This window comes from Bipolaris zeicola (assembly GCF_000523435.1).
Source record: "Bipolaris zeicola 26-R-13 unplaced genomic scaffold scaffold_72, whole genome shotgun sequence".
Taxonomy (NCBI): Eukaryota; Fungi; Ascomycota; class Dothideomycetes; order Pleosporales; family Pleosporaceae; genus Bipolaris; species Bipolaris zeicola.
Genome location: NW_006912121.1, coordinates 65,556 through 80,374, shown reverse-complemented (window position 1 = coordinate 80,374; position 14,819 = coordinate 65,556). Strand labels below are relative to the sequence as shown.

The 14,819-nt window shown below is 49.8% G+C and overlaps 4 protein-coding genes across 4 annotated transcripts; all 4 read right to left on the bottom strand.

Moving 5' to 3' along the window:
* Window positions 1-4,779: 4,779 nt before the first annotated feature.
* Window positions 4,780-7,055, bottom strand: COCCADRAFT_26206 (uncharacterized protein; the record flags this gene model as incomplete). Its single annotated transcript, XM_007714005.1, has 2 exons — window positions 4,780-4,784; window positions 4,844-7,055. The coding sequence occupies 2 exons, from the start codon at window positions 7,053-7,055 to the stop codon at window positions 4,780-4,782; spliced, it is 2,217 nt and encodes a 738-aa protein (XP_007712195.1).
* Window positions 7,056-7,501: 446 nt separating this feature from the next.
* COCCADRAFT_4976 (uncharacterized protein) lies at window positions 7,502-8,426 on the bottom strand (the record flags this gene model as incomplete). The annotated part of the gene is made up of 3 exons (XM_007713999.1): window positions 7,502-7,772; window positions 7,841-7,925; window positions 8,165-8,426. The coding sequence occupies 3 exons, from the start codon at window positions 8,424-8,426 to the stop codon at window positions 7,502-7,504; spliced, it is 618 nt and encodes a 205-aa protein (XP_007712189.1).
* A 517-nt stretch (window positions 8,427-8,943) lies between these two features.
* On the bottom strand, window positions 8,944-12,171 carry COCCADRAFT_4975 (uncharacterized protein; the record flags this gene model as incomplete). Its single annotated transcript, XM_007713998.1, has 1 exon — window positions 8,944-12,171. One exon carries the CDS (start codon window positions 12,169-12,171, stop codon window positions 8,944-8,946), a length of 3,228 nt encoding a protein of 1,075 aa, XP_007712188.1.
* Window positions 12,172-12,736: 565 nt separating this feature from the next.
* Window positions 12,737-14,692, bottom strand: COCCADRAFT_4974 (uncharacterized protein; the record flags this gene model as incomplete). Its single annotated transcript, XM_007713997.1, has 8 exons — window positions 12,737-12,812; window positions 12,864-12,903; window positions 12,957-13,145; window positions 13,195-13,402; window positions 13,450-13,854; window positions 13,903-14,037; window positions 14,085-14,360; window positions 14,411-14,692. 8 exons carry the CDS (start codon window positions 14,690-14,692, stop codon window positions 12,737-12,739), a joined length of 1,611 nt encoding a protein of 536 aa, XP_007712187.1.
* Between the last annotated feature and the right edge of the window lie 127 nt (window positions 14,693-14,819).

Genomic DNA, 14,819 nt, shown 5'->3' with positions numbered 1-14,819 from the left:
GCTATATTGATAAACGAGCAATAGTTCTGATCGGCAGGAGATGATGCACCCCTTGAGCTTATTCGCTTATTGACGGCACCCTTAACAAAAGAGCATTAATTTTTGCAGGTCCCGGCGCAAGGCATCCCTCTAACGATACTTGTTGAATTGGTAGCAGTACAAAGACCTGCATCCAAGTCTCCATGTCCCCTAAAATCCTGCTGTCCGGTCAGTGACGACTTGCCTTAATCCCAGTCCGTCCGATCGTCGAGTGAAACGCTACCCAGCCTTGGAATCCATTGCGCGCACAGATAGATCGGGTGTCAGCAGATACGGAGCTGTGCCCATGCTGTGTATTCTGGATTTCGCCAGTGGTCGCGATACAAATCGCGTATGGTGGAATTGGACGGGCAAACAAGCGGGCTGGGGGCGGGTGGTGTGGTTGCTGGCTTGCGAGCTACAATCAACTAGGCCGTTAGCGTCCTTCAGTCACATGGGGGCTTGATTTCACACATGCACACCATCCACATCTAGCACGTATTTAGCGACGGGTTCAGTCAAGCGCACAGATACATGGTAAGCAGCAGCGCCTGTAAGGGTCAGATTTTGGCAGAAGCGCCGCACGCCTCTCAGCGCTGGGGCCAGGGTTATGGCCGCCAGGGATGGCGGCCACTATGTACGAGTGCGCCATTTGTTCGGATCGCCCGTCTTGAAATGCTCTAGACAACCATGGGGTGGCACCCTGCTCGTTCCCCACACACTCACACCAGGTTGCTGCCGAGCTATCGAGAGACGCAGACGTCATTTGGCCTGGGTATGTGGACAACAATCGATCCGGCTGATCACTAGACCCCAGGGCGGGTGTGAGGGGGGGTGCGCGCGCGACACCTTCATTGCTCCAAATCTACCGGCCTTGACTGTGTTTCCAACTGTATGGTTACTTTCGGTCCTAACGTCGTTGGCTGTGTCGAACGATATTGACTATTATCCCGCACTACCGGAAATTGAGGGCCGCTGCAACTCTCACTGTGTCGGGGGGCCAGGGTAAAGTTGATTAACCAAATCTGCAAGTCTCTGCAGACACCTAGCCGCTACCGTTCAGAAACCCTCAAGGCTGGTGGGCAACCACGATCCTGCTTACCTTGCGTGAACGGTGTGCAAAGTCTTTAGTTGCATCCTCTTGTCTTTGTCCTCTTGCCTACAACGTTCGATACGTTTTCGTCGCGGTTGAGTAGGGGTTTTTTTTCTCGCTGAAGAAAGCCTTTTTCAGACCCCTTGGCGAGTGAATCATTAACATATCGCTCACGCAGGTCATATAGTCGAATTTGCTATTCTATCGCAATCTTCACAAGGCCATACACACCCACATCACAAAGATTTTCCAAGCGATGTGAGCGATCGACGACTAGAGGATCAGGCGACATTCCCTTTGATGTCGTGCATACGGCACGCCACGCCGCAGTGGTCACCCAAACACCCAAACACCGCGTGTGATTGGCATATCTGGCAAGGAACAGGTCTCTTCACAACATCAACTGACTCGCCTGCCAGTTCAAATCTAGATTGATTATCGAGATGATAAGCATACGTTCACAGGAAAACTCAGTGGCAATAAGCATAATGCTTATGCCCTCGTATCGAACGATGCCCTCTATTTCAGTCGACGCGCGTCGGACCCATGCGAATATGCATGCAACAAACATCCAAGCAGACATATCCAACAGGTCTAGGCCTTTTGGCATTTGCTCAATCCCTTGATCACAGGTGCTGCCGTCATGCAGATTGTTGAGCGCATTTTTCATATGAACGGCGTTTAGAATTCCTCTAGGACTCCTTTACATGCTGCATTTCAATGACCTACAAGCAGTAACGGTATTACGAGACCACTGGAACCTTTCTATTTTTGCCTACCAACAATACACTTATGACAGTAGATCACGATTGTTAGAGGCTCAGCAGACCAACGTCTTCGTTTTCACATTTCTTCTATACCAAGACGCTACTATACGGCTCATTCCATGGAGAATACCCACATGGTATGGCTTTGTTGTGTCTGACAGCCTACCTTAGTTTTACGTACCATGCATTGGTGTGTCATCGGAAATTCCCTTTTCTGGCTATGGTATACATGGGGGGCGTTTATTCTAAAAGAAAAAAAATCATCAAGGGGATGACCAGGAAGGTACGTGACCTCCAAGGTAGGAATATGGGGCAGAACCGTATGAAGTTTTGCCTCCCTGTCGCGCGAAGCGCGACATGAGCTGAATACACAACGTCTCATCTCCTGAGGCACTGTACAGGGTAGGCGTTCCAGGAATAAGACTATATGCACGTAATCGGTGCCCGGCCTATCTTTCTACTCGGCTATACTTTAGTTACATGAATGCTGCATTTGAACGAAGGGATGTCCCGTTTTGCTTGGCGGTGCATCTTGGACACGACAGCGATACTCGTAAGATCCTGCCACTACCCGTCGACCCACCTTTCACAGGCTACACGCGACAGGCGACTATCAAGTCATTCTTGCATTAGAAGAGCTGCGTGGATCGCCACTGAGGGTTTGATGCTGAATGCCGGCCGGCATATTGGCAAAAGAAGAAAAAGCAATGTCTCCTGTGCTCTGCAGCCTGCAGTCCAGTAACATCATGCATCATAATGACAAGGGCCTCATTGGACAGAAACAAATTAGGCTGTGGGATGCGGGGAGAATTGCAGAACCATTCAGGCGTCATTCTGGAACGCCAGCCGCTACACAATAATCAAATCAGAGATGCTTACATTTCCAGCTCACATCATTTGAACTCACTGCACCTCTGATTGCAATTTGATTCATAAATTCACAATCACCAAGAAAAGGCCCAAAGCCTTCTTGTAATCCTACAGAATCCTACCATCACACCCTCCCGCGTCATAACGATGCCCTATGACAGCGCACCACCTACTCCATACAGGCCTTGATGCCGTTGCGAGCCACTCGCCGGGTATCCTGCAAGACATGCCAAGCCCATACACAACCCAGCAAACCGTGCGAGTTCCCTGAATGGATCTCGAAGGCTAGAGCCGGACAGTCGGTTAGTACCGCAGTGCGAAAGATTTCTGCTGCTTGAGAATACGGTAAAAACTCAAACAGGCCAAGCGCTTGCATACCATCGACCCTTTTTTTTTGCCCTTATCTGCGGCTCGCCGAACCGCGACCAGCCGGCCAAGCCCTTGTTGCCGTCGCCATCGAACGTGGCATGCATAAGTAGTGATGGTAGGATCCATACCGTGGGGGGCGAAGACACACGCAATCAAGCATGCATGCTTCCTGTGGCTGGTTTTTTCCGAGTAACTCCGGTTAGACGTCTTGACTTTCTGGGAGGATCACCCAGGACTACTCCCTTTTTTTTTCTTTGGCCCTGTTTATCCATGGCAAGTAGAAGTTACTCCAGGGGTGCTATTCTACATCCGAAATTCTTCGGCCTTTTTTTTCTGCCAAAAGTCCAATCCGGAAAATGCAGATGCAGGATGTCATGTACAGTATGCACAGCTGCATTGTTTTCCCTTTTGATAAGATCCTTTTCTTTCTTTCTTGTCAACCTACTTTGATAATGGGAAGAGTTGAGATGCATATGCATCATTGTTCACACTGTACATGGTTCAGTTAGGTATGGCAGGTAAGTACTTGCATCAAGTCACGGTAGTATCGCTTGCCCCCCCTTTTTCCGCGGTACAGCAAAGCAGAAGTTCAACGGAAATGAGAATAATAACAATATTGATGTATCTATCCGCCCAAAGAAGTACTTTACGCCGCATGTACATTATCTTGGCTTTTTTTTTTCTCTGCACAATCTAAGATACCATCTCGAAAAACTGGAATCTCAACCCTTCCACACCCCTCCTCCCCTCCTACCGTTTTTTTTCTGCAAAAAATCTAGCAAAGCACAAAATACTAGCTTATTATTCTAGAGAAAAAAATTTAATCTCAATCAATCAGCAATACCAAGTCATTCAACCAGAAAGCCCCCCCTTCCCCCCCCCCCCAAGAATGCTATTTACAATCTTCTACCCCTTAGCCATTCCCCTTCCCCTCCTTCTATCTCCAGAACAACCATCAACTTTGACAAAGAAATCCTTCCACCTAAATTTTATTTTCTCCTCGGTATACATATCATATCCCTCTAATAACCACATTAAACAAGCCCCACAACGCCCTCCCACCCCACTACTGTATACATAACCACCCCCCTATAATCCCTTTATCCAATCTAGACCCTCTAACATCTTCTACACCTCGCTACATCGCTTTTCTGTATTATAGGATATATATATATATATATAGCGTCCCATCCCTCCTCGCCCCTTATCCGTGATTTTTTTTTACAATATTGTAGAACTAATCTGACTTGGGAACGTATATGAGTTATGGGTTTGTACATGTCGTTTGGCTTGAACTAAGCTAGCAGAACAAACGCGGGGGGGGAGAAACAAAAGTCTCTGTGTTCCAATTTTAAATGTAGATATGTCGAAAGAATGGGTACTAAGATAAATGGGAGGTATGGTGGCTTTTTTTTGTTGAAATAAGACGAGCAAAAAAAGAATCCCCCCCCCCGAGTAGGGAACGACCACAAAAAAAGAGAGATAAGCGGACGAGAAGAGGGTATCTAGATGCTGGATAGCTGAATAGATATAAAACAACGCTTTTTGCAATAAAAGGGGTTGTAGTTGACTAATCTCTCTTGGGTTAAAAAAGAAAAAGAGAAAACAGAGCAGACAGAAAGAAAACGATATCAGGCAGAAATGCCATTCGTATACTTCAAATTATTCTAACATAATAAAGTACACCATTTCCGCAATCCACCTTAATCAAACCCCTCAAACTCACCTTCCCTTTCCCCACCCTCACTCCCACTCTCCTTACTTTCCTTCCTCCTCGCCTTCTCCCTCTTCTCCCTGCGCATATTCTCAATCTTTCTCTCATACCCACTCTTACTACTAATCCGACTCGCCTTGCCTGTCCGTCTGGCCTCAACACCCCTCCTCTTAAGCACCTGTCTATCCCTCTTCGATGGCGTCGGCAATGCATCCAGCAACCACTGTTTAACACTCCCTTCATCGGCATTGACACCTCTCAGCGCTTCAGACGCGCGAATAACGTTGGCGATGAGTTTAACGTAAGGTATGTCGTCTTGGGTGTAAAAAGTAACGGCGACGCCGCCGGTGCGGCCAGCGCGTCCTGTGCGGCCGACGCGGTGGACATAGGCGGCGGCGGAGGAAGGGGCATCGTAGTTTACGACGCCGTTGAGGCCGCGGAAGTCGATGCCGCGGGCGAGTAGGTCGGTGGTGATGAGGACCCAGATTTCGCCTTTGCGGAAGCGCGTCATGATTGTGTCGCGGGCGGAGGAGCTGAGGTCGGCGTGGAGCACGGCGATGCGTGAGCTGCCGCCGGCTTCGGGGGGTATGTCGTAGAGGAGTTCGGAGTGGAGGGCTATGGCTCGTGGGATTGTTTGGGTGAAGACGAGGAAGGGGGGACGGAGTATGGGTTGAGATGAGTCGGTGTGGACGGCGGTTGGGTGAAGGAGTTGGCGAAGGCCGAGGAGTTTGCCTTGCTCGGTGGCGGCGTAGGTTAGTTGGTGGGATATGTTTGGAATGGCGCTGTCTTTGAGGCCGACAACGAGGCGGATGAGTGGTGGTCGAGGGGGTAGAGCGGATTGCGATGAGGAAATGGCAGACCAGCGGTCGTTTAGAGTAGAGATTGTCAGACTTTCAATGTTTGATCCCATTGTTGCTGACCAGAGTCCGACGCGAAGACTGAGATTTGTGCATGCGTTCCATACAGCCAGAGTTTGTTCGCGGAACAGAGGATTGAGGAGGACGTCGGCTTCGTCGAGGACGAGTTGAGATATGCTAGAGATGCTTGCAACGGTGCCATCTCTACGCTTCAGAGAATTCACGAGAGCAAGCGGAGTTGAAACAAGAATCGCGGCCTTTACAAGCTCTGCTCGGCGGCCTGTCTTCTTTTTCGGTGCTTCCTTCTCTTCATCTTCAGATTCAGATTCACCTCCCTCGTCATCAGAGGCTTCAGATGAGTCTTTGGCCTCGTCCTCTTTTGTCTCTTCAGGCTCATCTTCATCGTGTGCCACCACCTGCATGCCCTTCCTCATAAGCGTAGCCTTAACCGCAGTACCTTTTGCCAGCTTCCTCGCTTCATTCACAATCTGCGATGCCAGTTCCCTCGTAGGGGCAAGTATGACCGCACGAGGACCATTCTTGGCGTCTGCGCTCTTGCTTTCTGAAAGCAACGCATCGATGATCGGTATGAGAAACGCTATAGTCTTTCCGCTGCCCGTGGGCGCAACCGTCAAAAGGTCGATATCTCCATTGTATTCCGCTCCAGACAAATTCTCGACGTCTTGCAAGAGGCCTGGCTCACCTTTCTTCCGCAGCAGCAGTGGCAAAGCCCCCAGTTGAACCTCTGTCGGCAACTTGTAACCCTGCTCTATTATATTTTCTGCGAGGCGTCTCGATATGCCGTAGCGTGTTCGAAGCTGCGCAAACGATGTGATGGGCTGAGGGTACAGCGTCTTCTTCGTATCCTTCTTTTTCTCCTCTTCCTTCTTCTTCTTTTTCGACTTCTTCTCCTTGCGCGGCTCTTCTATTTGTGGCGCAAAGTCCCCCAACACGGCAACCTTGAGCTTGTGCGAGCGCAGTATCCTTTTACATTCCTCCACATCGTAGGGTTCTTGCTGGACATTGTTTATTTCCTTTTCTAAATTCGCCGCCTCTTCCTGCTCCTGTTTCTTCTGCTTCTTTCTCTGCTTCTTGGATAATTTGTCCCCGCCAGCCTGTGCGTCTCTGCCTGCGCCTCCACCAAAGAAATCGAGGTCTGCGGGCAAGGCAGCAGAACCGGACTCTGACTCTACAACATTCTGCCCTCTCTTTCGTTTGCGACTCGAGTTGGACGAATCTGGCGACTGTGGTGGCTCGTTGTGGCCGAAGAGCTGTGGATTTGCGACGGCGCCGGAGGAGGGAAGCTTTTGCGCGTGCGAGTTCTGCGCCGCTTGGGAAGATCGCGAGAGGAGCTTGAATACGTTCATGGCAGTGACGGTGCAGACGGGGTAATCTGTGGTAGGGCACTCGACATCAGGGTTTCCATACAGAGCTCAATTTGAAGTTGTTCGCGATGCAAAAGTTGCATTGTTGCAATGGGAAAAATAACTGGGCCGGTGCTATTTGGCCGAACTAGCGCCGAACACCTTACATAGCATTCACAGCACGGGCTATGGCCGATCATTTACTGAAGTAGATGCATTGCCAGTAAAAGTGCACATGTAGAAAATGGAATCTAAATCAGAGGTATGTGCAGTATACAGTATCGGATCCCTTGCACCCCGAATGCACCGCAAACACACTTGGTCGGCTCATCAGCCCGCGAAATCGTACAGTGTTTCCTCACCCCGCCCCTCGTCGCACATCTAACTTTTGGCCTAGCGCCAAATGTATACTTGAATGTCATGTCTTGATCTTGTTCACTTTATTGCACTCAGTGGTGCTCGTCCTTCTTGGTCCTGTAGCCAACCAGCTTGAAACGGCCAATGATCTCGCCAACAGAGAAGAAGCCAATGACCTCGGCGGCGATTACGCCAATCGAGTACCACTGTGCGCGGGGGACGTTTCGGATTTGTGCGATGACGTTGGCGGGTGACTGCTGGGTGGCGCTGTTGGCCTCGCTGGCCATGCGGCTGAAGAGGGTGCTTGGGTTGCGGAGGGCGTTCAGAGCGGGCTGAATGTAGTTTTGCATAGTCTGGACGGATCTGATGGTCGTTAATTGTTTGTGCTCCAAAACAGACGTAAACGTGGCCTGCAATTATGGGAAGCTTACGGTGGTTGCATGTTTCGCTGCTGGGCAATGAGCTTGCCGAGCTCGAGTCCAACCTTTCCGTAGTAGGTGGCCCGGGGAATGATTCCTGTGCAATTGTCAGTCGACCGCTCATCAGGCACAGCCACGTTATTTCGATGGCGCTGTCAAAAAGCGTGGCGCAAATCTATCAATGCCCCTCTCACTGCTCCCCTGATAAGGCATATATCACTCCTCTGGCGACCCATTGAGTGTCATAGCCTTCACCCCCTGCTCTTCTTACAGCCCATGATCCGCCTGGTGCCATTGAACATCTCCCCGCGCCCCTCGCCTATGGGTGTGACTAACCTTGCACGAAGTTGACCATCCTTCCTACGCGGCCCGTGGCTTGCTGCGACGCATTGCTGACGGCCTGGCCAGCGCTCGACGCCGCAGAGCTCGCCGAGCTCTGGACCTTGGAGAGTCCCTCTGATGCCTTTGACTGTGCCTTTGACGCAGCGTCTTTTACCGTGTTGGTGGCTTCGGCGGTCGTCGAGGCATTGCGGATGCCAGCGCGGCGGACGGTGAACGTCGACTGCCGTAACACGGCACGGGATGCGGCGAGAGACATCTTGATGCGAATTGAGCGAGGGAAGATGGGTTGTCGCCGGTCGTCTGCTCGTGAGGGTGGATGGAGCTCCGGCAGTGAGCTGACGATTTTTCCGAGGGGGCCGTGCGCCGCTTGTCGGAACCCTCAGCGGCTCAGGAGACTGATTGAGTGTTCATCTTTACATCACCCAACGCTTTTGATCTATTGTATATTCAACACATCTGTTAGTAGAGCAGACCAAATGCAGCCAAACTTATGTGTAAGGAATGCAGTGACTGTAGAAAGCCGTATTAACGCCATCATTGACGGCACGTGAGAATATTGCATCTTAACCACAGCGCTGGTACAAGTCTTTTTTTAGCGCCAATACGGCTTTATATCAGACTATCTAGCTTATCACTCGGCGAACTGCTGATATTCTGTAAAGGTTTGGTTCTAAAGTATCTTACTCAACCCTTTCTCTGGTAAACCATCAGGGGTTAGGTATGCTCAAGAAACAACAAAAATAACAATCTCATCAATTCTCCCCTCTAATCCATCACCTAATAGTCATCTCTAGGAGGTCCCTCTTCTTCTCCTTGGGCTGGCCTAACATTACCCCCTTGATCAAAAAATTCAGTTTTCTAATCTCCGTCCACCGACTCAAAGCCCCCAACTCAAGCACGCTCATTCTCCTCATCTTGCCACTCGGGTTCCCGATCACCACCGCTTGCCAATCGCTGCCTCTACCCATCTTCTCTAGGTCTTTGAACTCCTCCCATGCTGCCGTGTCGCGTCTGGTGCCAAAAGTATGATTCGGTATGACTTGCACAGACCTGAAGCGCAAGAGAACCAAGATTAGAAGAACAGTCAGGCCTAGGAGAATGCCTGCTGTGACGCCCGTCGAGGTTTGGGCTCCAAGCCGTCGTGTCATGTTTCCTCCGACTATTGTTGCTATAGCGGCGAGTATGAAGGCAATGATCTGGCTCGCAAATATGCCGGCTGTGATGCGAGGAAATGACGAGTAGTTTGTTCTTCTTCTGCGGTCTTGCGCTGCCATACTTTGAAGGCGATGTTTTGTATTGACGCCAGGTTGTAAATCGCATGTATCAAATGTTTCCATTATGAGCCCATGGCACTCGGCTATGGCGAGAATGCTGAGGAACCCTATTGCACCGGCGAAGATGATTGGCACAATATATGGATAAGGGCGCCCAGCGGAAGAGACTGTATATGCCATTCCCATGAGAGGGAGTGTGAGTGTGAAGACGGCGCGCCGCACGAGATGGCTGGTCCAAGTGACTTGCTTCTCAAATGTCATCGAGTCGGTGCGGAATGATCTTTTGCGGTCGCGAGAGAAAATACCCGCCTTCGTCATGGGGATGGCTAATAGTGCACCAATGGCAATAGACATGACACCTGCGCCCACCAGTGTCGATCTCCATCTGTAGTCTCGTGACAAAAGAGCAGCCAGGAGAACAATGACGAGCACAACCTGTGCGTAGATCCAGCCTAAATAGACCGCAAGGACGAAGAAGCCTGGCTGAAGGAGCATCATAGTCATGAGCTTTATCCCTGCCCATACTTCTTCAAACCAATACATCGGCCCCTCTGTCTGAATATGCAACTTCACCTCTCCACTGCTGATCCGTCTCGTAATGTAATTCTCGTCCTTGTCGTACACTTCAGTTACCGACTCGCGAAACTGTGCCCGTCGTGTTTCCGAAGCAGTAATGTTGAGTATCAAAGCCACCAGCAAAATCAGAATCACAACGTAGAACCCCCATTGCGGCTGTAGGTCTTCAATGATTGCAGCACCGAGTTGGAAGCCTACAGCGAGTGAGCCAATCCAGCACCAAGACCAGATTCCCAGCCATAAGCCCATGCCTCCACCGTGACGGCGTACGTCATTGACAACGACAAATTCTTGGTGAGGATTCTTTGATTGCAATGAGGCGCCGAATAAATCCAGTAGTACGGTAATGTAGTTCACATTCGCAAAACCGAGAACGAGGCCCGATGCTCCACGAGCCAGGAGAAGTCCAACGCGCAATGCGGGGTCTTTATCGGCATATCCGCTTACAACGATAGCTTGAGGAAACTGAAGTGGTAGAGCAATTGTCAGGGCTGAGAGGACGTAGGGTTTTCGTCCGTGAAGGAGAGGTAGTGTCCAAGCAAAGAAAGTAGAGATAGCAAGCCCAGCGAACAAGACTGCGTTGCCAACAATGGTCACATGCTGCTCGTCTGCTAGAGAATATTGTATACGGGGTACCTCGCCAGCATAGATGCCAACAATAATTCCAAGTAGAGCTGTGTTGATGCATGCTATCGTTGCAGTCAGGCGTTTCTTGCCTGTGGACCAATTCCTTGCAATTGGTTGTCTGCGGTGAGGCCGTATCAAGTTGAATGTATGATGATGCGCCTGCCCTCGGACTGTGAGTTCGTTACCATAGGCTTTTGCAGGTGGATGGTCTTCCTCGGATGAACTATCGTTATCGTCCAAGCCAGTATCCTTTTGATCGAATTCCGAATCGGGCAAAGGAGTACGTTTGAGGCTCTTTTTCTGTGGATGAGGGTTTCTACTGGCTCTAGACTCGTCGGTATTTCGTTGGCGTGAACGACCACGGGACTCGTCTCGGCCTACAGGGCGGAGAACAAAGTCTACATGCTCTCTAGGAGCTGCTTTGATATGCCTTGGCTGAGGAACACTTTTGTGAGTTCCTGATTCATTGCGGTCTTGTTCGTTCTCTCTTTCAGGTGCAGTCATCATCGGATCACCCTGTTCTGGGTGCTCTTGGCTCGAATATGCCCAATCATGGGATACTGAGCCTCTGTGGAGCCCGTGGGATGGATGTACATTGGGCGCAACATTTTCGAGTACATTCCCAGGAGACCCTGCTGAATGATAGGGACTTGAAGATGGGCTAGAAGAGCCAGATGCTTTGAGAGGAGAAGCTGTCTCCATGAGATGTGTAGGTTCCCCAGCTGCCTCTTGAACGGCCTTTTTGGCACCTTCGATGATCTCATATATCTCCCTTACTTGGCCTTGATCTTGAGTACCCTCGGCAACTTCGACAGCTTCCTGTACCATGTCTTCCAGATCGTCTACTGCTTTGCTTATCCTTCTGCTGGCGCTATGCTCGAAGGCACTGCGAGATGGCCCCTGGATCTTCGAAATGATCGCTTCCGTTGATGTGCCATCAGAATCGCTCCTTGCTGGCACGATAATATGTTCGGGAATTTCAGGCTGCTCCAGATGATCTGGAATGGGGGCCAAACTCTGAGCGCGTGAGCGGTAATCATTGTGCTTGGGGTTGTTGATATCATCTTTGATGTGCACAATCGATAACCGTTTTTGGGGATTGTGCGGTTGTGAAATCGATATTCGGTGGGCCGTTCTTGGTGGAATTGCTTTGATGGAAGCCGAGGATGTCCGTCGAGCCTCTGACTGCTGGTGTCTTGTAGCTGGCGATGGGCTACTTTCAGCTGCTGACGTGCTTCGACTGTCAACCGGTGAGACATATGTTTGCCTTCGCGCTATTGGTTTGGCTCCTACTGCAGCCCATGAGGCACCAGAGGCAGAGGTCCTGCGACATGGAACACGAGTGCTTGGAGATGGTGAGTTCGCAGAACTACCAGGACCATCCACTGTTGTGTTATGTTGAGTTCCTATAAAAGTGCCTAGCTGTCCATTTACCGAGCTTTTGCGCGAAGCGTGAGGGCGGTTGTCTTCAAGCCAAGGGAGCCTCCTCCTTGCGGGTAGTAGAGGCTTCCTATGCTCGGGCATTGATGTCGGTTTCGATCGCGTACTCGGTTTGTTCGATTCTTTGAGAGGAACCCCTGCCATCTGTCTAACTAAGAAAAACTAAGCGGGAATATGATTGAGCAAATAGCAAATGGTATCACGAGAAAAGAGATGTAAAATATTCAAGGAGCGGAAGAGAGGTTTGAAAGGTGAGTCTTTAGGTGAATGCGGATTCTCCACTTGCAAGACTGGGTGGGAAAAGAGTGAGTGACGACCAGCTTGAAGCTCCTACGGGTAAATGCGTGTAGGGTGGCGAGATTTAGGAATGAGGTGAAGCTGGTCGTAAGAGAGATGCATAAGGTGAGAGCAGATGTCGGAAGATACGAAGTCGTAAGAGGTTGTCGGGACCGTGTCCTTATTGGAAGTTAAGTGTGAAAATATTTCTATATTTAGGAAAGGCTCTTTCTCAATGCCAGGCGACAAGGATACTTTACGTACTGTGGGAAGGTACCACACACTGACCTAATATATAACAAGACGACATCACCATATACATCGATGATTTTTATCCGTCTAGATTCAGCCTATACATGAAAATCACAGTGCGCTATTGTTGGACCGCTTGTAATATCGCTCCGGTCATACCAAGCACCTTCTCTTCCTCAAGTCTTTGGGCGATAAGTCTATGTGCATCAGCGTCATGATCAGGAGGGTCACTCTGGTGCGATACTTACTGTAAGCTCACAGGGAATCCATCCAGCAGCTCAGGATCATCTATTATACATCAGTCATCAAATTCTCGCATGTTGTGGTGCAGTGTATCTTACAGCTATCCTGGGTAGCTTTGCAGAAATCACTTTGAGGCTTGTGATCACTCAAGCGTTTGTCTTTTGTTTTGTCGACCGAGACTTCACAAGGAAATGATACCGCCGAGTAGTCTACTACATTGTATACGCCAGTATATCCCACGTATTTGAATTCACCATGCGGTACGCTGGAGTAGGGAGTCGTGGGCGCTGTCAATGGTTAATCAGTGGGTACCAATGATGCGGGTTTCAGGCTTACCTAGGATGGCATCGAGTCCTTCCATAGAATTCCATTGTTCCAAGTATTGTCTTTGTAGCTCGCTTCTCGCCAAATGTAGCTGCCACATTTCATAAACTCCTAGTTCTTTGGATTCTGCATACGCTTGCATCTCTGGGCGAAATGGTTCGCCGGTCGGTTCGAGCAATTTCCTGACGCTCTTAGCACCGTCTGCGACGAAGAATTTTGCCTGTACTATTTAGTGTCAGAATTCGGATAGTTTTTTTAGGTGCTTACCAGAATTTCGAGTGCGGTCTGATGCAGCTTGGGATCCCAATCAACAACGTCGTGTCCTGCCTTCTTCAACTTCTCCGCAGTCTCTTTCAGTGCTCTGGTTACCGGAGGTGTGGGCATACAGATACCATCGTTCCAGAGTACCGCGATTTTGAGTTTCTTAGGAGGTTCTACAACTCGCCATGGTATGGGTATCATTTTGGGATCTACTTTCCAAGGTTCTGCATCAACCACGGCTTTTGAGTACATGGTGATATCCTCGAGTGTTTTCCCCATAGGGCCATTGACACTGTGTACTGCCTCTTGGCCGGCAAGGCCAGATGTACATCTTTGCGTCGTGAAGCGACCAAACGATGGGCGAAGAGTGAAGATACCAGTGCATGCTGCTGGTATCCGTAAACTGCCGCCCTGTTTGTACTGTCAGCAAAAGGATGTGTAAACCCAGATCGGACTTACTATATCGGTTCCAACGCCTAGAGGACTGCCTCCGAATGCAATAAGGGCTGATTCTCCACCAGAGGATCCTCCAGATGTGACTTTTCGGTTTAATGGGTTGACTGTACGGCCAAATGTGTTGTTCACAGACTCTGCCTATACGATGTAAGTTTCCATACCGTGACCAACGTAAAAATACATACAATCATCATGGCAGTTGGCACATTGGTCTTACAGTATCGCACTGCGCCAAGCTTCCCCAGCAAATCTACAAGTGTCGAATTGTATTCAGCTGGCTTGCCTACAAGGGATGTAAAGCCGACTGTGCTGTCTTTTCCCTTGACATTAAAGTTGTCTTTGAGAGAAATAGGCAGGCCATGGAGTGGCCCCACCACCTTGCCAGTTCGCTGGAGATGCTCATCAAGGAACTTTGCTTGTGCAATTGCCTCATCGAAGAATACATCACTCAGGCAGTTGGTCTGTTTTGCGTCAGGTGGTATTCAAACTATTTCCAAGACTTCTATCATACCAGTTGATGGGCTGCCGTAGCACGTTTGCAAAAGGCAGCGGTTACATCTTCTGCGCTCCATGTTTTGGACGCAATCTTTTCCAGGATCTGGGAAGCTGTACTACCTGTAATCTCCAGCTCCTTTGGCGTAAACCATCCGGACTCCTTTGGCCAGACTGTTACATCGAGTTGGGACTCTGGCGGCAATTTGTCCTGAGGTATGCGATATAACGTCGGAATGGATTCCGCCAAGGCTGCGCGCTTCCCCGCAGCGACTTTCTCCCAGTTCGGTTCAGCTACCATGGCTCAAAACTTGTGCAGCCCCAAGACTCTGCAATGTTGAAGTACAGCAGCAACAAACTTCTGCGACACCCAAAGTAGATTATTGCGCCCATATCCGTGGGTAACCCATTCCTACTTTATCCAATCC